The 21488-nt window shown below is 40.6% G+C and overlaps 3 protein-coding genes across 10 annotated transcripts; 2 read left to right on the top strand and 1 right to left on the bottom strand.

Moving 5' to 3' along the window:
• The first annotated feature begins 759 nt into the window (after positions 1–759).
• Positions 760–8742, top strand: LOC4335727 (sucrose nonfermenting 4-like protein). Of its 7 annotated transcripts, none has more exons than XM_066309870.1 (14): positions 760–1114; positions 1286–1361; positions 3659–3829; positions 3927–4043; positions 4118–4177; positions 4565–4654; positions 4726–4857; positions 5324–5465; positions 5566–5739; positions 6863–6926; positions 7100–7169; positions 7923–8022; positions 8138–8264; positions 8381–8742. In XM_066309870.1, exons 1-13 carry the CDS (start codon positions 1047–1049, stop codon positions 8227–8229), a joined length of 1356 nt encoding a protein of 451 aa, XP_066165967.1. In that variant the 5' UTR covers positions 760–1046; the 3' UTR covers positions 8230–8264; positions 8381–8742. The 7 variants fall into 7 exon arrangements, with proteins under 7 accessions (XP_066165967.1, XP_015636727.1, XP_015636730.1 ...); XM_015781241.2 differs by having other exon boundaries at positions 3924–4043; XM_015781244.2 differs by lacking the exon at positions 8381–8742 and having other exon boundaries at positions 3659–3796; positions 8138–8314.
• Positions 8743–9134: 392 nt separating this feature from the next.
• On the bottom strand, positions 9135–10595 carry LOC107276698 (pentatricopeptide repeat-containing protein At5g61800). Its single transcript, XM_015779344.2, has one exon. The coding sequence runs from the start codon at positions 10593–10595 to the stop codon at positions 9135–9137; it is 1461 nt and encodes a 486-aa protein (XP_015634830.2).
• Positions 10596–15436: 4841 nt separating this feature from the next.
• Positions 15437–18150, top strand: LOC4335726 (protein PYRICULARIA ORYZAE RESISTANCE 21). 2 transcript variants are annotated; one of them, XM_015779823.3, is made up of 4 exons: positions 15453–15589; positions 15801–15867; positions 17043–17124; positions 17453–18150. In XM_015779823.3, exons 3-4 carry the CDS (start codon positions 17043–17045, stop codon positions 17914–17916), a joined length of 546 nt encoding a protein of 181 aa, XP_015635309.1. In that variant the 5' UTR covers positions 15453–15589; positions 15801–15867; the 3' UTR covers positions 17917–18150. The 2 variants fall into 2 exon arrangements, with proteins under 2 accessions (XP_025880466.1, XP_015635309.1); XM_026024681.2 differs by lacking the exon at positions 15801–15867 and having other exon boundaries at positions 15437–15589.
• Positions 18151–21488: the final 3338 nt, after the last annotated feature.

Here is a 21488-nt window from a genome sequence, read left to right as displayed (position 1 = left end):
AACACCGATGACTTTTGGCAAAACTTACAGTAAAACTGCTTATCCATGTATTATAACACCATGATCTAAGTATGATTAGCATACTATGACATCTATAGACACGTTATGACACCAGCGAATCAATTTTCTGGATCCCCCACTGTCTATCGATGTAGTCATGTGATGACGTAAAAACAGGAAAAAAAATGCTCTTTCTAAAACTCATTTCCTTGGCAAACGCATATCCACCTAGTCTTTTGCATGCAAAACTAAACACAAACAAAGCTAGTAAGAAATTTTTTTTTAAAAAAGGAGAATGCATGTCGTCACTGACGTGTGGACCCAATGAAAGTGAGCCCCACCTATCAGCGACCCATGTCCCTCTAATTTTACGTCAGAGGACTCCAAGATATGGTAGAAAAAAACCACCAAAAAACCCCCTAGACCCTAGCAGCACAAACGTCTAATGGTTACCTGCCGGCCGTCCCTTCAACCACCAACAAACCACCCTCCTCTCAAAACCCCCCCACAAATATTGCGAACAAAAAAAAACAAAACCAAAACAAACCACACCAAAAAGCAAAGGAAAGTGAAAGCAAAGCACCCAAAAAACCCAAAAAAAAAAAAAACCCCACTCCTACCACAACACAATACTACAACACTACACTAACGCTCACACACACTAGGCTCCAACACCAACCCAAAGCTCTCTCGAAAGCGAACAAAACAAACGCCCACACACACACGGTGACACGCACCCCGACGCCCCCCCTCCCCTTTGCTTCTCCGCCTCCGCCTCCGCCTCCCTCCTCACGCACGCCAAAAAATTTCCCTCTTTTCCTCATTCTCCGCCTCCTTATAATCTCAATTCACCACCACCGTCCTTCTCGCTCTCGCTCTCGCTGCTGCTCCTGCAGGTCCCCCAATCCCGTGGGCGTGGGGGGGGGGGGGGGTGTTCGGGGTTCTTGCTTTGCTGGGATGGTCGACGCCTAGGTGTTTTGCTTTGCTTTGCTTTTGCTAGGGTTCTTGAGGGGGGGGGGGGGTGGTGGCCCGGGGCTTCTCCAAACATGGTGCTGCGGCGCTTCGCGTGGCCGTACGGCGGCCAGCGGGCCTCCTTCTGCGGCAGCTTCACCGGGTGGGTTTGGGATTGAGGGGAAAAAGGATCGATCTTGGGCAGGGGGGGTTGAGGGAAAGGCGGGATCTTTCCTTTTTCTATTTTTTCGGGTTGATGTTTTGCTGCGGGAAATGCTGAATTTCTTTGTTTTCTGCGCTTGTGCTGCGTGGTTTTTTTTGTGTTTGGGCGCAGGTGGAGGGAGTGCCCCATGGGGCTCGTCGGGGCCGAGTTCCAGGTGGTGTTCGATCTGCCCCCCGGGGTTTATCAGGTGCGCGCCCTTCCAGCCGAATTCCCCGGATTCGGGCTACTCCTTCGTTTCGATTATGCGTTTTTGTTTATGCCATGTTTTCTTTACACCGGTTGTGGTATGGGTGTGCTAGGCTTGCTAGCTCTTGATTGTGTGTTTGTGCCTGATGAGTGTGTAGATTGCTTGGGGTTGGGATCGAATTACGCTAATTCGCGATAGATTAGTGCGCCGATTCTGTTTTGATATCTTTGATGTGTGACTGTTTTGTCGGAAGCGCGTTTGGGCGGCAATGCATCCAAATGTTAGTTGGTAGTTGCCGTCGATGGCCGCCGAGGTGTGCTCACGCAATGCATTGGAGCTTATAATGCGTGGCGGGGACTGGTGTCCCTTCCACAGATAGGAGGTAGTGTGGTTGGGTTCTTGGAGTGACCTATTTTATGCATAGCAGCTGTACTAATCGACCTTGGGTAATACGCTTAATGGTTAAACCCTGAATTGTGCGCGGTATCAAGTGCCGTTGAGTGTTGATGACTAGGGTTTATGTGGACCTTATCCCCTTACTGACTATTTCCATTAAATGTATTACCTCATGACCGCCGTATGAAATCCTCTCGTTAGATTCAGTGATGTACATATGTGTTGACATGATTGATGTCTTATTCGGTAAAATATGTACTCATTTTTTCATCATTCTATGCCCTGTGCACCAACAGATTGAATAGTGCTTTAGAAAACCATGTACTCCTACGAGGTAGTACAAGGAAGTCAAATAAATGGATGTATGCCACATTTTTACTTTGGTACTTCCATGACTAGCTATGGTCTTTTTTTCTTTTGACTGAAATTGAACTCATTACAGAGCTCTATGCAAGCAAAGGACATTATCTGGGACTTTGAGGGGAAGGAAGCCCTCCCCCCTATGAATATTGAAATGTTGACCACCTGAAAAAGAGAAAAATAGAGGCTTGGTTTGACTGCTTGTCTTGGCTGTACCGTTAATTAGCTTTCACACATGTAGCTTTGCAGTTTGACTTATATGATAACCGTTAAATTAGCTTTCACACATGTGGCTTTACAGTTTGACTTAAATGATAACCGCAAGAATTCAAATAGCATAGCTTTTGCATGATAGAGTTTGTCCTATTTGATAAGCAGAACTCTATGTTTTCAATTTAGTCCATAGGAAAACTAGTCGTTAAGTCTTACAGCATTCTTTTCAATTTAGTCCGTAGGAAAACTAGTCGTTAAGTCTTACAACATTCTTGTACAGTAGGAACATGCCTAGTATGTGGGGACCAGGTTGCCCTCCCCTGTTTCCATAGTTCCAGACAATAACTTGTAGGCGTTACATGATGGCTGCTGCACATTTGATTGTCCATACAGTTGCGGCATCAAAATTGTCCTCTAATGCCATCATAATGAGTCGTGAAGGCACATGAATACAAATAGATCTGTTTTAGGTTCCCACATCTCCAGTTATTCGTATTTCAAAAGATTGATTTATTATATTTTTTTCCTCAAAACATATGATTTGCTGCATTTATGCCAGTTTCCCCATATTGTTTATCTTCCTTTTATCTACTTTCTTAATTAGGACTCCTTCATTTTGTTATATTTTTTCGATATCTTCCGAATTCTTATCTACTACATCTGTCCCATGATATAAGGGGTACTAGGTTTCCTTGAAGTGGTTAAGGGGGAAGGAAAAAGACTTTGATGCTCTTTATTAAATGAGGGGTTTGTGGGAAGTGAGAAGGTGGTTGGCATAAAATGTGAAGAAAATTGAATGAAGGATGATTGATGGGACAAGGAGCACTTGAAAGCCCTTGTATTTAGGGACAAAATTTGAATCCTTGTATCACTTATATTATGGAACCGAGGGAGTAGCAATCAATACAGTGTTCTTTTCGTCTAAAAAAAAATCAATAGCGATAGATATCAGAAATTTTCATAATCATGTTGGATTTTGTATTTTGGATGTTTGTAGACGTCATTTAATTCTGGAAATGTAGCCAAGCATGACGTGCCTGATATATTACTGCTAGAGTATAATGCACTTTCCAAGTATTTGGTGTTACACCATGCACTTCTATAGAGAATCCACTCACTCTTTATTGGACACTCTATTGCTTATGGCCACTGTGTGATTGCTTGTTTCTGTTGTTATGTTAGCTTTAGCAAACAACTTGTACACTTCTAGTATCAAATTATGTGAAGATAGTCGATTTCTATACCAGTGCCCTGCTATTTGTATACAACTTTCTTGTGCTTAGTGTTTTGCTTTCAATACATTGATGTGTTCTTTTGGTGTCACATAGTACCGGTTTTTGGTTGATGGTGTCTGGCGATGTGATGAGACGAAACCTTGTGTACGGGATGAATATGGGTTGATTAGCAATGAAGTTCTTGTGGATAATACACATCCGGTTGTACAGCCAGAAACTTCCATCAGAGTAGTGAGTATGGATGAGGGTACTATACTGACAACAGTATGTATCAAAGTTTCATTTGTAATTTTGTGTATTTTATTTATGCTACCTAATAACTTATAGTCTGTTATGCATTATTTCCAATTATCTCAAGCAGATGCCCCCAGATCAGTTATCTCAAAACTCAGGCGTGCAGATAGCAATTTTCCGCCATCGAGTCTCTGAGATATTATTACATAATACCATATATGATGTTGTTCCTGTTTCTAGCAAGGTTAGATTATTCTTTTGTAGTTAGCACTTTCGTTTAGGCCATATCAATTATAACATTTGGTATATGCATTTCAGATAGCAGTTTTGGATGCTCGTCTTCCTGTCAAGCAAGCCTTTAAAATCATGCATGATGAGGTATGTCTTTGCAGGACTATGCATTTATTTTCTTTCTTCTTTTTTTACTTCCTGCTGTTTGCATATTCATTAAAATTTCCTATGTTTGTTTATCATGTTATTGAATAATTGCAATATTTGTTTATTTATATGTTAGGAGCGATCGATTTGTTTCTTCATTTTACAATCAAACAAGAATTTCTAGCAGAACAAATTTATTTTTTGTTGACTAATAACTAACACCATTGTTTCCATCAAAGAAAAACACTGCTAAATAAGCAAAATTTTCTGGTAAATTATCATTTGTCCTTGCATATTCATGTATGTAGGTAGTCCAAAAATTTTGATTGCTCCTTGTGTGATCAAATACTGTAAGAATTCATCGTAATTTCACTTCTCTTGTTTTAGGGTCTTTCTTTGGTTCCTCTTTGGGATGATCAGCAGCAAACCGTAACAGGCATGCTAACCGCATCCGATTTTGTATTAATTTTGAGAAAGGTGAGACTAAATTGTTGTGTTTCTCCTTCGATAAGCACTTTTACATTGTTTATCAATTCTTGGGTCTGCAGCTGCAGAGAAACATTCGAACTCTTGGCCATGAGGAACTTGAAATGCATTCAGTGTCTGCTTGGAAAGAAGCAAAATTGCAGTTTTATGGGGGACCTGATGTTGCTGCCATTCAGAGAAGGCCATTAATTCATGTATATCTGCATCTATTTCCCAGATATCGTTCATTTGATTTGCTGTCTAAATATTACTCATGGATATTACAGAAAAAACGGTGGATATTATAAAATCAGGTTTACAATGACCTTAATAAATATTTCCTTCATCATTTCCTCAAATTGTATGTCATAGTGATAGTGATATGCTGTTGTGCATCAAGGCTGACATACGGATAACTCCTGTGTTTTACGTATGATATGTGATTGTACATTTCATTGTTGAGATTCATTCAGCTAAAATAAAGGCCACTTTGGATATGAGGGGTTGAGCCTTTGGTTATTCAAGATCAAATCCCTATGTCTAATAAGACCATAGCAGTGTGTTTTAATCTTCTGTATTGATATAAGTTCAACATTGATGGGATTACCTATTCATTTCATTTATTTGAACATTTCTATTTTCTAGTAATTGATCCATTATTTTCCTCTTATGTTTCTTCAGGTTAAGGATTCAGATAATTTAAGGGATGTGGCATTGGCTATAATTAGAAATGAAATATCTTCAGTTCCTATCTTTAAGCCCTCAACGGATTCATCAGGGATGCCTTTGCTTGGTCTTGCAACCCTTCCAGGGATTGTGAAATGTACGGAATCATTTTTAATAATACTACAACTGTTCATTCTGACAGCTAAATTGATCCGAGCCTCAAATTAAGCTCACTTTTATCTTGATGCTGTATTTAGTTATTTGCTCAAAGCTGCAAGAACAGCCTGAAGGGTACTCATTTCTGCAAAACCAGATTGTCAGTATGCCTATTGGTACATGGTCACCACATACTGGCAAGGCAAGCAATAGACAGCTTAGAACTTCGCGACCAAGCACTCCTCTAAATTCATGCCTGGATTTGCTGCTTGAAGGTAACATGTAATTGATATTTAAAATGCATTGTTTTTTCTTGAATAATATTTAAAATGCATAGAATTATACTATTCTCCCTACCGATTTTTAAGAACATATCAGTGACATTGTAATTGTTGGCCACAATCAATCAGTTAGTTCTTTCTAGGATTACATTTTTTAATTCCACATTAAAGACATGAAATAAATTATCTTACTTGACATGCAAATGCTAGGTAAGGTTATCAGTTATGGACTGCCCTATGGCAGTACCATTAGTTTTCATCTTTTACAATCCAAACCGAGAAATCTTGAAGCTTTGCTTGTAATAATCAGATTTCTAAAGTCAGCATATCATAAAGATAGAAAACTGATGCATATGGAATTAGGAATGCTTGATACACACACAAGAGAACCTTTTGTTGTGATGAGCAAGAACACTTTCTTGAATGCCTATTTTTTCTACAGATTATCTCTAAATTATATCCCCTTGAAATATCTATGCTTCCTTCATTGATAACATACTACAAAGAATTTGGAGTAAACCTACACCTCCAGAGTCTGAAATTCTTGTTGTACTACTTAGTAGCTTAAACTGTACTACCTCTATACTGTCTGATATACCAAATGTCATGTCAGAGATGTTTGTCGTCATATTTAATGTGGCAGCAGTATAGCAGCTGACTTATTTGGCATTTGCACACTGAAGTCTGCATTTTGAAGGAATATAAGATTATGGGACAACCTAATTCTACGCAAATAATATTCCTGTTCTGATATGATTAGTTCTATCATTGTTACTTCACTGCCTAATTTAGAAAATGGCACAGTTAAGTTGGATAATTTAGTGCTTGCGGTGGCAACATTACTTTACATTTGAAGGCCGTTGAAAGGACTTGTAACTCAAAAGTTATTGACTAATATTAAGCTTTGATTTGAGATAAACTCTTACTAAGCATACGCACACGAGAATGTGCATTAACACTTTGTTCCTAGTTTGTTAATGCCCGTTTAAGGCTTTAACCTTGTTTTGTTTTGAACTGCATATGCTATTGCTTAACTTGGTCCAGTAATATTTAGAAATAATGTTTTACACCATTTTAACTATTGTGTTGCTTGACTTGCTTATTTTCCCACCTGCAGATAGAGTAAGCTCAATTCCTATAGTTGACGATAATGGCGCTCTCCTTGATGTCTACTCGCTCAGGTTTGATACATAACCATTTTCTTTTGCCATGCTGGTATGCTGTTTTATTCTTTCAAATCGATAGAACCAATTTACCTTTTGTTCAGTGGTGCGGTTCACATGATGCCATTAGTTTGAACTATCATTTTTGGTTGCTCACTGGAATTGAATTTCGAGTCTATTTGTTTCCACAGTGATATCATGGCTCTAGGCAAGAATGATGTCTACACTCGTATTGAGCTTGAACAGGTGACGGTGGAGCATGTAAGTCCCTACTCTTTTCAATTGTACTCACTACCTTATCTAACATGTATGTAAATAAGGAGACCTGCATATTAATTTTGATGATCATAAAAATGTGTGGAGAGTTTTGGAAAGTGGAAACCTTTTTGGGGCGAAAAATGTAACTGTGCTTCAGGCGGAAGCGGGTCTGTTTTTGCCCCAAATAGGTACTCCCTCCATTTCATATTGTAAGACACTTTGACTTTTTTCTAAGTCAAGCTTCTTCAAGTTTAACCAAGTTTACAGAAAAAATATAGCAAAATTTTCGACTCCAAACAAACATACTATCAAAATATATTCAGTGTTATATTTAATGAAACTAATTTGGTGTTGTAAGAGTTGCTACATTTTTCTATAACTTGATCATACTTATAGAAGTTTGACTTTCAAAAAGTCAAACAGTCTTATAATCCAAATTCTGAGGTTTGGAAACCTGACCAGTTTCAGTCTTTCTATCTGGTTGCTGGTGCTCTGACCCTGGCTGTGTGTTAGATAAATAGCTAGCAAAAGGCTTTTCTGTTTAGAGATGTGCTGTTTATCAAATCTGAAGGAAAAACAAAACAAGCAAGCTACAATATTCCAATTCTCTTTAGCGCTTTCCAATTTTGTGTCCATTCCAATTCACTTTGTATGTTTTCATTTCTGTATGACATGCATTTAGTGTTTGCATTTAGACATAACTTATTTGGATCCTTTTTTAGATACTATAATTCCACCCAATCTTTCACACTTTAGGCCTTGGAGCTGCAATACCAGGTGAATGGCCGAAGACACTGTCATACCTGCTTGAGCACTAGTACCTTCCTGGAGGTTTTGGAGCAATTGTCAGCTCCAGGTACTTCTTTATGCAATACATGTGAATCCGCTGTGCATCATTACAGGAAACTGATAAATCATATATTTGTAATCTAATTTGAATTTGAGTTGTGACAATCTTTGTGTCTTTGCAGGGGTGCGGCGAGTCGTCGTTATTGAACCAAGGAGCAGATTTGTGCAAGGAATAATCTCATTGAGGGACGCATTTACATTTCTCATTGGATAACATTTGTGTAGCCAGCCATTCCATACATGAAAAAGGTAGTTGTATTTGATTGGAACAAAATAAAAGGAAAAAAAAAGTTATTTCAGCATGTGTGTGAGTAGGTTGCAATTTAAAATGCCATGAACTATGCGAAATTGAATTATCTTTACAGAAACAACAGACAGTGCCTCAGGAGGAAAAAGAAAGCTGGACCAGGTCTGAATCCACTACCTTCTCTCCAAGGGTGCCTCAGTGTTCAAAGCTCAAAGTGATTAGATATTGCCTGAAAGTATTACTTCCTCCGTTTTAAAATGTATGATGCCGATGGCTTTTCGCATAATGTTCCACCGTTCGTTTTATTCAAAAATCTAGTATAAATATGTAAAAATAGCATAATGTTTCACCATTCGTTTTATTCAAAAATTCGTTTTATTCAAAAATCTAGTATAAATATGTAAAAATATAAGTTAAGGTTATAGTTTTTTATGATAAAACAAGTCATAATAAAATAATTGATCAAATATTATGTAAAAAGTTAGTGGTGTCATGCATTTTGGGATGGAGGATGTAACTTCTGGCTCTCTGTCTTATCTAAGAGCTGCAGGACTTTCAGAAAAGTATGTCTAGGCCAGGATGCTTGTTTAGAGATTGATAGACTGGCTACGGATAAACAGTCATCAGATTTTGCCTGGAACTACAGCGACTCTGCTACCATCAGTTGCTGTCTTGCTGCTCATATCCCCATGCTTTCAGCATGCACAAATGCTGTGCCCAGCAGAACAGAGCGAGAATTTGCCATTACTATTCTCAATGAGATCAAGCTATATGGGCAGCAGCAACTTTGGTTGATTGAAATTGTCAAAGTGAGAGGTTGGTTGATACCTCGGTAGGCTTGCCATTGCAATCCTGCCAATCTTCAGAGACAATCAGCTCAGCATCTTGATACCATCTTTGAGCTCCATTGCAATCGAACTCCGACCAACATTCCTCATGCCAACCATTTCATCCATCGATCTCCGAACCCTCGCGACATCCTCCCATCTACCAGCATCAGCGTAGATGCCAGCCATGGCGGAGTACACCCCACCGTCGTCAGGGTTCAGCTCCAGCAAACGCCGGGCAGCAACCTCGGCGAACTCCACGTTGTTCCCGTGCATTCTGCAGCCAGCGAGTATGCCTCCCCAGACATACGTGTCCGCCTCCATTGGCATGCTCGAGATCATCTCCATTGCCTCGTCGATCAGCCCGGCTCGGCCAAGGAGGTCAGCCATGCATCCGTAGTGCTTCAGCTCTCGAGGAACGCCATGGTTGTGCTGCATCTCGTAGAAGATCCTCCTCGCCGTGTCCACGAGGCCGGCGTGGCTGCAGCCGATCAGCACGCCGAGGAACGTGGTCCCGTCTGGCCGGAACCCTTCGACGAGCATCCGGTCGAAGTAGTCCAGCGCCACCGTGCCATGGCCGTGCATCGCCAGCCCGACGATGAGCGCGTTCCAGGTGAACACGTTCTTCTCCGGGCACGCGTCGAACACCTCGCGCGCAACCTCGACGCGCCCGCACTTGGCGTAGAGATCGACGATCCCTGTGCACAGGTACACGTTGGGGCGGGGCCTGGTCCGCCTCACGTACTCGTGCACCTCCTGGCCCTTGTCCAGCGCGCCGAGCTGCGCGCAGCACGAGAGCACGGCGGCGAGCGCGACGTCGTCGGGCCGGTACCCTTCCCGCCTCATCCTGTCGAACAGCCGCACCGCCTTCTCCAGCCGCCCGGCCTTGGCGCACCCGGCGACCACCGTGCCCCACGACACGGCGTCCCGCTCGGGCATCCCCTCGAACACCCTCACGGCGAGCCCCAGCCGCCCGGCCTTGACGTACCCGTGCACCAGCGCGTTGTGCGAGACGACGTCGGGGGCGCGCATTCCGTCGAACACCCTGCGCGCGGAGTCCGGGAGCGCGCTCCTGGCGTAGAGGGAGATGAGCGCGTTGGAGACGTGCGGGAACGGGAGGAGGTTGCGGGTGACGGCGACGGCGTGCAGCGAGAGCGCGAGCGGGAGGTGGCGTCCGGCTGACGCGGCGGCGGCGGCGGAGACGGCGAGGGGGAGGGTGTGGCGGGTGGGCGGCACGGAGAGGCGGAGGGAGGAGCGGAAGAGGAGGAGGAGGTGGATGGGCGCGCGCGGCCACGACGCGAGGTGGCGGGCGTAGGCGAGGATGAGGAGGGCGTGCGGGTGGTGCGGCGGGGCGGGGACGGTGAGGTGGCCGGCGACGGCGGCGAGCGCGTGCGCGGCGAGGACGAGGCGGCGGCGAGGGAGGCGGCGGTGGTGGTGGAGGAGGAGGCGGGGGAGGGAGTCGTACGGCGGAGGGAGGGGGAGGGGTGGGTTGGGAGTTGGCGCCATTTTTCGTTTTTTTTTTTTTGGAGGGAAGAGGTGATGATGAGCGTTTGAATGTGGTTGTCGCCCAAAATGGGTTATTATCAAGATTCATTTGATTTTTTTGAACTAATCGAATAGAATAGTTTATGTCAGATTTTCAGATATCAACGGTTGAGAAAGGGATGGTCGAAGTAAAAAAAAAAAGTACACCTGACATAGCCTGCATAGAGGAGTGATGTCCCGATGCATTTACCTTTTTCTTTTCCTAATACATCAATATCAATCTCCTCCTCTATGATATGTAATATTTTTTTTCCATCATACGAATTTATGAGGCGACAACGATCAGAACGCGAATTTACAGCCAGAAGGTAATGATTGTTTTCTAGCATTTTAATGGAAGCGGTCATCGAATGGGGGTTTGTTGGCCGTGTAACTCGCATTTTATTTGGGTCTTATTTAGATGAAAGTGTGAAAAAACTTCCGCGACTCAGTCAACTACTCCATCCGTACTAAAAGATAAGTATTTTTGAACTCTGACATGGTATTCGAGATGCTATTTTGATCAATAATATTTATAAAAGTAGGATGTTTTAAATAAAAAGTTACATATTATGATAGTTTGTTTAATGATAAATCTAGTAACATCAATTTTACATGATTGATCTTTTTTAACTTTTTTCTATTAATAGTTAAAGTTGAAAATGTTTGATTTATCACTATGCTAAAAATGATTATATTTTAGGACAGATGAAGTAGATAAGAGGTTAGCCTTACATCTTCCTCTCTCTTTCGTTTACATCTTCCTCTCTCTTTTCGTGTGGTGGTAAAGCATCAAGTTTAAGGGCACATTTGGAACAAAGAAAAATGTAGAGGAATTTTGGAGGGATTGAAATCCCTTGGAATTTTTTTATAGGAATATTTGAGAAAAACTGACATCAAGCTAGAATATTCATGTTTTCTCTTCCTTGTAACACAAAGTTCCTTTGTTTGTTTGGTGCTAGAAAAAAAATACTATTTGTAAAATTTTGTGGATTTATTTCCTGTAAGATTGGTTATAACATGATATCCTATTCCTGTGATTTTCTTGCTTCTATGACTTGGGAGTGGTTTGGCCAAGCTAAGGGCATGTCCAATCCTAAATCAATGCAACAGATGTACTGGGCCACAGTCCAGCATATGGATTAATTTGGGTTCAGTTCAGTCAGTGTTTTGCAGTATGGATCAATTTGGTTCGGTTCAGTATGTGTTGTGCTGTCTGGAGAAACCATTTGCGCAGGGACTAGCACAATTGAAAAAACAAGAAAAAAAAAGCTTTGAGTTTGACGAACCTTCGTAATACGGTAAACCGCCATATTAATAATTATTCGATTGTGAAAAATAGATTATATTTTGCAGTTATTTTTATATATTACAACTTTCAATAGAGTTCTATTGGGAATTTGAGATATGTGAGATCAAGCATGGAATTCAATTTACTCATTTATATTGAGTATCCGTTCCTCTTCTTTCTTCACTAGGATCGATTCCATGCATAGAGCATAGGACTTTTAGCTAATTTATGGTTGCAGGTACGCATTGCTGAGTTTATGAAAAAAGTTAGTTCGAACAAATGAACCTTTTAGTAATCTATTCTCTCTCTTCTCTTGATTCGAATAATGAACTACAGTGGAGATGGCCTAAAGCTTGGTCGATCCAAGCTTTGTCAGAGGCCAATTCAAAGAACCTAACGGCGTACTTGGCACTCATTTAAAATTCTAATTCAAAGCTGATGTTGAATTTTAGACTTTAAATTTAGGATTAGTTTTATGGATTTTTTTTGTCAATTTTGTTGCCCGACTTCTTTCCTCTGTCCTAAAATGTTGCTATTTAGGATAGGATTTGACCCATCCTATGACAACAAATCTCGACATGCCTTTGTTCAGATTCGTTATCATAGGATTGGTCAAATCCCATCCTAGATAGCAATATTTTGGAATGGAGGAAGTATATGATTGCTAAGGAGCAGCCGAGCAAGCATCAATATCGTCAGACTCTATTGTATCAATACATACGAGGCAAGCTTTGTCGGAATTAAGATAGCGTGATCTCACGTGAAATCTCGCCAAGAGAAATTGAAATTTTAACAGATTTTATTTAATTCTAACCCAATTTTGATCCAAATGTAACGAAATATGATTGAATCCCAAATTTTTGGACGGTATAAAACTATCTCGCGAGGATCTGAGATAAAAAAAATTAGTGAAATATCGGTGAAATCTCACCGAAAAAGTTATCTTTGACAAATTAAGAAATCTTCCTAAAATTATTTCAAAATTTTAAATCACTCCGGATTACAATATAAAGGAGCTGAGCTTTAGACAAACCTCTTTTATTCCCACTTTACGGATGCCCTATGGAAGTGTGGCACCACGCATATCGTACGACCAGGATCCATCAACAATGACAGAGACGGAATCAATCATCCAACAACTTCAACAAAAGCAACCAACAAATGCCCTCCTAGTACCAAATTACTAATTCCTTCCTCTCAAAATAGATTCAATTTTTCTCCTTATATTACCCTAAAATAAATACATTTTTAGTAATCGCTATATCAAAAGTTTGTAAAAAGCAGAAGATAAATATATTAGGGGTAGATAAATTAATAATTGCATTAAGATTTGATAAAGCTGAGATATTTTAGTGCTTTTAATATATGTAAGAGATGAGTGAAAAATAAACTTATTTTAGAACGGAAGGAAGCACTGATCAGCACGGTTTTTAATTCGCACCAACACCAGGCGTGCAAATGTACATATGTCCAATCAAAAGATGTACATGTACACATCCTGTAGCAGGATTAAACCGAAACTCAATGTGTCTTGCCGTAGAAGAGAGATAGCATATATGCATCGTACATATTTTCGTACGCACAGGGACGGACACGGGAGATAACGACGTGACACTGCGCGTGACTCGACCATTCCGTTCGTCCTTGCGATCTAAGGCCCCTTTGATTCAAATGAAATATATAGGAATTTTAGAGGATTTTATTCCTATAGAAATTTTTCCTACAAAACCCTTTGAATCAAAGAAATGAACCCTATGGAATCATATGAAATTCCTATAGAATGCCTCTTCCGATATAAGTTTTGGAGGAATTTTAACAAGAGGTAGAACCTCATGGAAAAAATCCTTTGAGTCTTTATCTCTTCTCAAATTTTTGTGTTTTTCCTGTGGTCCAATCAAACAGTCATTCCAATATTTTTTCTGTGTTTTGCAATCCTCTGTTTTACACTTACATTCCTGTCAGAATTCTATGTTTTTCCTATTCCTCCGTTTTTTTATTCCTGTGATTCAAAGGGGCCCTAAATAGTGAACTTATACTTATATTCGCTTCTAGTTTCTTGTTTTTTTTTTGCTTTTTTGACGTTTAGGGCATCACCAATGCATATTTACAACTAGTAAATAAGGTGGGACCTACTAAAAGTAGGTATTTGTTGTTAAAAGTTCCACAATATATAACTAGTAATAAGGTGGGTCCCAAGCCAATAGCATGAAGAGAGAGATGAGGATCAATACATGCCAAAAGAATCAATGTTTTTTTTTACTCTTTACTACTGGGTTGTAGTTACTATCTGGTATGAAGATTAAAATATTATCTATTACCTAGTTTGGGAGCACATTATGGACGCCCTTAGCCGCTTGGGCTTATAGGAGAAGACGATACTCAATAATAATTATCGCATGGATCGATCGGGTTTATTTGATTTTTGTAGAAAAATATTATAGAAAGAAAGTTTTTGCAAAAAAAATTGCATCATTTAACGCGCCGCTTAAGAAATGTACCTACGATAATCTACTCATGCTCCCTCTGTTATTTAGTGAACATCAAGGATAAGGGGAAATAGTCTCTTTTCCAGTCGCTTCATTGGCTTGGTTTCTTGTCCTAAGGAGCTGATTGTTTGGAAATGTTCTGATTCTCGTGTGTTATGTATAGAGTTTGAATCCTAATTACTCCCTTTTTAGAATTGGACATGGTTATTAAGAAAGTAGATAGAAATGAGTGGTGGAGGATTGTAATTGAATGAGTAGTGGAGGTAGATGGAAAAAGTAAATGGTGGAGGGTTGTAATTTGTTCGGAAGAGAATGTTGGTGGAGAAGTTATATTTTGGAACAAATACTAAGTGTTAAAAGTTGTTATATTTTGGGACGGAGGGAGTAAGAATATTTACATCTAAGAACAGAGAGAGTAGCTAGACAAAAAATATGGTCTTAGTCTTTGTTTGATTGGGCATTCTATAAATCGAGAAAATATATTAGTGTATAGTTAATTGAGTATTAATTACATAAATTTTAAAACAAATTTATTCAATTTTAAAAAGGAATTTTTATATAGAAAGTTTTTTAGTTCAAACTCAGTTCTTAGGGCTTATTTTGGAGAAATTTTAACATATAGGAATAGAAAAACTAGGAATGCTTACATATTTTAAAATATTCCAAGAGATTTGAGTGGACAGAAAATTTTCTCTTTTTTTTTTCTAACAGCTTATAGGAAAGGAAAAGTTCCATTGGTTTTTCTACACTAATATTCATAGTTTCCTACAAATCGAATAGCATGCACTTTTCAAATTCTCTGTTTTTTCCCCCTCAGCATTCAAAACGAGCGCCGTGACTCTGAACCGTGAGGATGTGATCCGGCAACGAACCATGCCAGGGACGACGACGAAAGCCGAGAGAGAGAGAGAGAAAGGCTGTCATGGCGCCGGGTTTCATCTTTCAAACGGGGCATTGAATTAAGTCGACGATCCCGAACCGTGCAGACGTGATCCCTGCACCAAATTAATCCCACCTTAATCAGCACGTCAAAACGTTATAAACGTATGCACTACTTCATCATCATCTTTAATTAATTCGATCTCTCCGGGACTATCTATCTCCATTTCTCTCCAAGGCGAGCTCGCTCCTCACTCGATCGCCGTGTCGCAGTTCATCCTGACTAGCTTCACTTCAGAAAGCTGCATATATATACAAAGGTTAATTTCTACTGTTTCCCTTGATGCTAGCTAGCTAGCTTTCGATCGGATTATATATATAGATCATCAATATATATCACCATCATATCTTTGTTTAGTTACCTGGCTCGGTTAATGTCGCTTTTTTTTTTGATATATTGTACTCGTGTTTTTCTTCAAAAAATAGCTTGGCGGATCTTTGATTTTTGAATGGAGTTTTATTTTGCTGTAGCTCTCTCGGCTCTGATCGTCTCTAGCTAATTGGTATCCAGACGGTAAAGAATATGATATGAAGAAAAGTAAGTTAATTTCGAACAGGCTAGCTATAAAATGTAGACTAATAGAAATAGAGGTATTCTCAAAAGAAAATAGAGATAGAGGAGTCGGTTCGAGTTTCACAAACTATGATCTGCATTTCCGAGACTTCGCCTTTTTCCTGAGAAAGCAGAAATTCATTTCTTGCAAAAAAACATCGATCTTTTTTTTTTACCCTTAGAGATTTTTTCTACTTTTCATTCATCAGTAGTCTAAAATTTTCTTATCTAGTCATCTAAATGACATGCAAAATGCTAACCAGAAAATTTCACCTCTAGTATGTAGATATGTGCTTTTTTTTTGCCAAAATTCCATTCATCCCTAAGTTTGAATATTTTCCTGTCTTCTGAAGTATCATCAAATATTTTTTTTGTCTATGTTAGCACAATTCTTTTAAGTTAATTTATCTAATGTAGACAGACATTTTCACATGAGCAGTTAGATTTTCATTCAAATGATAAGAAAAGGTGGCTGAAAAGATTTTGTTCACATGGTAATAAATAGACAGCCCTTTTGTTAAATTAATATGTCACCAACTACAATTTTAGACAAAAAAATGTGATACCAATTAACTAGAAGCTTAGAGTTATACATATACTCATTTTGCTATCTTATTTCACTAAACTTTTCATCGAGTTTGTAAGAAAAAACATATCAACAATTAAGTACAACACTAAATTACTTTATACTTTTTTTTAGAAATGCTGCTATAATTTTTTTTATAAATTTAAATATTTAAACTTAGAATAAATTTAACATATAACAAACATAGAACAGCTTACAATATGAAACATAGTGATAATGAGGGAGAGATGCATTGATTGAGGTTAGAGAGTAAGAGTGTGTTCCTTTGAAAAAGATAGGATGAGAAAATATATAGTGTTTCACGCGCAAGTTTTTCGTACTACTAAATAATTTTTTTTTAAAAAATATATATTGAAAAGTTGCTTAAAAATAATATTAATATATTTTTTAAGTTTAAAATAATTGATACTCATTGATCATACGTTGCGTATCTTTTCAGTCTTGTTATTTCCTCTCCTCTCAAACACAGCTTAATAATTAATTAATTACATACACATAGATTTGATGGCTTTGGTGAATTCGAATTTTTTAATTTGTAAGGTATAGTTTATATTCGCATGCTTCATCTTCTCAGATGCCAACGCTGATCATCACCGTGGACCTGCAGTGCTGCCGCTGCAACATCAAGATCCAGAAAGTCCTCTGCTGCATGCAAGGTCACCCTCTTCTTCTCCGATCGATCAGGGTTCAACCTTTTGTTTTCGGTATTTGTATTGGAGGGTGCTGATACGACGATATTTTCGAAATTTAGAAAATTTGGTTCCGAAATTTTGAACAAAATATAAGTCAAAGTTAAACAAATATTGCTAAATTCACAAAAAAAATTAAATTTTTTTGACCGAAATAATATCGTATTGGAGGGTCCGATATGAACGTTTTCGGAAATTTCGGTCCGAAATTTGCAACCCTGTCTCCGATCGATCATATATCATTTCTCTCATAGCTATGGCTATCATGTACCCAGCTGAAATTATAATTGCGCAGAGCGAGGCGAGTTGGAGATCGAGAAGATCGTGTACGAGAAGGACACGGTGGTGGTGTCCGGCCCCTTCGACGCCGAGAAGCTCTCCTGCAAGCTGTGGTGCAAGGCCGGCAAGATCATCAAGGACATCAAGATCAAGCCGCCGGAAGAGAAGAAGAAGCCCGAACCCAAGCCCGATGAGAAGAAGCCCGATCCCAAGCCCAAGCCCGACCCATGCAAGCTCATACCATTCCCGTACCCTTACGTGTACCCGCCGCCGCCGCCGTGCGGCGGCTGCGCCACCCCGCACTGCTGCGACTGCCACCCCAAGCCACCTCCGCCGGCGCCGGCGCCAGCGAAGCCAGCGTGCGGCTGCCCGGCTTGGTCGTCGCCGTGCCACTGCTACCCGCCGCCGGCCATGCCGCCGTACCCGCCGGTGCTCGTCTGCGACGAGGGCCCGCAGTACGGCGCCTGCGCCGTCATGTAGCCAGCGCTGGTCATCTCCTTCCCCGTTCATATATCCGTCCATGAATGTGTTCTTGAAAGTCTCACCGGACGTTTGTTATTATGAAGTTCATCACTTTGGGCTTTGATTGGGTGTGGGAGGATTGCTTATGTTTTTTAAGATGATGGAAATTAATATTACTCCATGTATTTAGAGAATGCTTTTATGTGATAATGTTAAGGAAATAAATAATTGAGCTTAGTAGTATTAAGACAATGCTTTATGTGAAGGCAATAAATAATTGGGTGTAGTATTATCCTGAAGTACTGAACTGTGAAACATACCTCAGGTATAGAGCTGGAGGCCTAAAATTTACCGCTCATGTTGAGTATATACTCTTTCCGTCCACAAGTATAAGGGAAACTATTCTAATCCCTTGAGGGATGTTCTTTCGTTTGCTTAAAAACCATCTAAACAGTTATAAAAAAATTTTGGAAAAATTTGACAACATCCATACAACACATATATGCAACTCCACAAAATCTTAAGTCCAAACTCAACTCACACGTCGAGATATAAAAAAGACAAATTCAGCGTATAAATAGTATACTGTTTATATCTAAATTTGTCTTTTTTGTTTCTCGATGTGTAGATCGAATTTGAACATGAATTTTGGTGGACTTGTAGGTATCATTATACTCTATATTGTCAATTTTTTCAGAATTTTTCACAGCTATTTGCATCAAATTTGAAAGAAAAAGGTATACGAGGGGATATCCCCTTGAGGGATTAGAATCCACTCCCCAAATATAAATAAGCATTTTTAAGAGTTTTTGCAGCAATTAAATTTGAGGTAAAGTTATTTTGATGTCCCTAAAGGTTAGGGCTGGATGGAAAACTCGTGGCTCGTTAGCTCGCTCGGCTCGGCTCAGCTCATTTCATTTTCCTAACGAGCCGAGATGGCATTTTAGCTTGTTAGAGATAACGAGCCAGCTCGAGCTGGCTCGCGAGCCTTAACGAGCTGGGGTAGCTAGCACAAGCTGTTGTGGATTTGTGGCCCATATGTGTTTGAAGGCCCATATGTGGCTTGAAGGCCCATTTGTGACCCTAGCTCTACTCCCAAAACCCTAGCTCTACTCCCTATCCCCAATCCCCACCCAAGCCGCCGCCAGCCCTTAACGCTCGCGCCTCTCCTCCCCAGCGTCGCCGCCGCCGCTTGCGCCTCTCCTCCCCGACGCCGATGCGGCCGGCCGTGGACGCCGCTCCTCCCCGGCGCCCACGCGGCCGTGGAGGCCGCTGCCGTGGACACCGCCGCCCGCGCCTCTCCTCCCGGCGCCGACGCGGCCAGCTGTGGACGCCGCCGCCCGCGCCGCTCCTCCCCGGTGCCCACGCGGCCGTGGACGCCGCCGCCCGTGCCGCTCCTCCCTGGCGGCCACGCGGCCGTGGAAGCCACCGGCCGCGCCGCTCCTCCCGGCGCCCCTCCTCGGCTCCTCCCCTTGTTCCCTTTCTCTCTTGTCTCTAAAGCTCACGAGCTAATGTTCCCTTTCTCTCTCCAAAGCTCACGAGCTAATTAAACGAGCTAGCTCGAGCTTACAGACGAGCTGAGCTGAGCTTGGTTTCTAGCTCGTTAGGATAAAGCTCGTTATCCTAACGAGCCAGATCGAGCTGAGCCGAGCCAGCTCAATATATCTACCCCTACTAAAGGTTTACTTTATTGGAAATATCACGCCTATTGACATAATAGCATGCCCAATGCACCAACATGTATCTGAGCGGGGTCCCCAGCGCAGCCTCGCGTAGGGATTTGAGCAAGCCGCGGGTAGCTCCCACGGGTCACAATGACCCTGGCGCAATTTTAAGCGCAACAACAAATTAAAGTCATGCTTCGAGTAACCGTGATATGCAGCACTTGTTGCTTGACGACTCGCCCACAATTTTCTCTTCCCCCACATTTTAGACCGCTCGGCCTTTGTGTGGCAGACTTGGTCATAGTTGGCCCAACCTTTCTTTGGACCATGCGACCTGAGTCCCCGGTCCATTTGCTCATGCCCTTACAATAAATGCATGGATATATAAGTGATGATTTTGGATAGTAAATTAAGGTAATACTCTAGAAACACTTATGTTTGTAAATAAATATTAATATCTAGAAATACTAATAGTGTTTGTTGACAGGAAGAGTACATATTACAAGTACTTGGCAACTGTGCCTATCAAGTGTCAATGTCAAAAACAGTTCGAGGGATAACTCACAAGATTGTTAGGTCGAAAATTTTCAGTTAGGATACCGCCGACCGCATAAGTATTCTCTTGCAATAAAGCAGCTAAGAACTGTTTCGTAGTACAATGATGATACTATATATATCCATTATATCCGCAGGATAGGACAACCAGGTGTTATTGATGGATGCTGTGTGTAAACTCCTATGTCTTGTGTTAAAATCATGCTCATGAGAATATTTAGGGACTGATTAGATGATATATACACACACATATTTTGATGTGCTTGGTAATCCAAGAATCAAAACAACCTGGCAATGATATTGATGTATTCTAGCTTGGAGCCTGTTATCGATGATCTTGAGATTCTCTTGAAAGAAGGTGTAGAAAGTTGGGATGCGCATGGTCAGGAGAATTTCAAACTACAAGTTCTATTGTTTTGTACCATTGATGAGTCTATTGTTCTGCACCATTGATGACTATCCCAAAGAATAAGTCTATTTTCCCCCCTCAATTCTTTGTGCTGTGTCTTATATAGCTGGAAGTAAGTCTATTTTGTATTCCTCTTCTCTTTGGGCCTTGTCCTATATGGTTGATTAAGTCTATTTTGGGTCCCTCAACTATTTTTTTCCGACCGTGCTGTGCCAGGCCGGCCCACTGTGCCCAACTCGTGCCGTACTTGGGCCGGGCCATCGGGCCTCGGGCCTTATGGCCATCTATAAATGAAATTATAATTAAATCTCGGTTTCTAGATGATGCTTTATGTGAAGGCAATAAATGATAATTAAGTGTAATATAATGTATTTTTTAAACATCGTAGTGAAGTCCCATTTCTAGTACGTAATGGATCGAAATGGGGAGGGACTGCTTCTCTTTTAGAAAAAAAAAATGTAAAATTGAGATGAGCTTTTATAAGACATGTAAGGCCATATGTCTAGTGTAAGTATGATGCTAGCAAGCACATTTTAGCATCTTAAAATAAAAAGCAAGCACATTAATATTTTAGGAGTTAGCATGGATGCAATACAGTAGAAGAGGAGATGCCAACAAAAAAGAATATGGAAAATTTGTTTCATACCATCAAAAGTTCCTGTGTTTTGCTTTATACCATCAGCGTTTGTGGTGTACTTTAACACCATCCAAAGTTTGCTCCGTTACCTATCTACTCCACGAAATGTGCTTGCTAGCATGGATGAAAAAGTAACCGAAACAAACAGTTGTGGTATACTCCTAAGTAATCCTAAGTAGCCACCGGATTCAATACTTTATTCTCAATCGTCCTTCTAGTCTATTCCCAATTATATGGGTTTGACCCGTTACAACGTACGGACATGTTACTAGCGTAAGGAAAGAGATGGTTTCTGAAAGAGTTTTTTTTTTCCAACAGTCCTACC

The sequence above is a fragment of the Oryza sativa genome, chromosome 4, assembly GCF_034140825.1.
Source record: "Oryza sativa Japonica Group chromosome 4, ASM3414082v1".
NCBI classification, from domain to species: Eukaryota; Viridiplantae; Streptophyta; class Magnoliopsida; order Poales; family Poaceae; genus Oryza; species Oryza sativa.
Note: the sequence above shows the minus strand (reverse complement) of the source record. Positions and strands in the feature narration are given on the sequence as shown.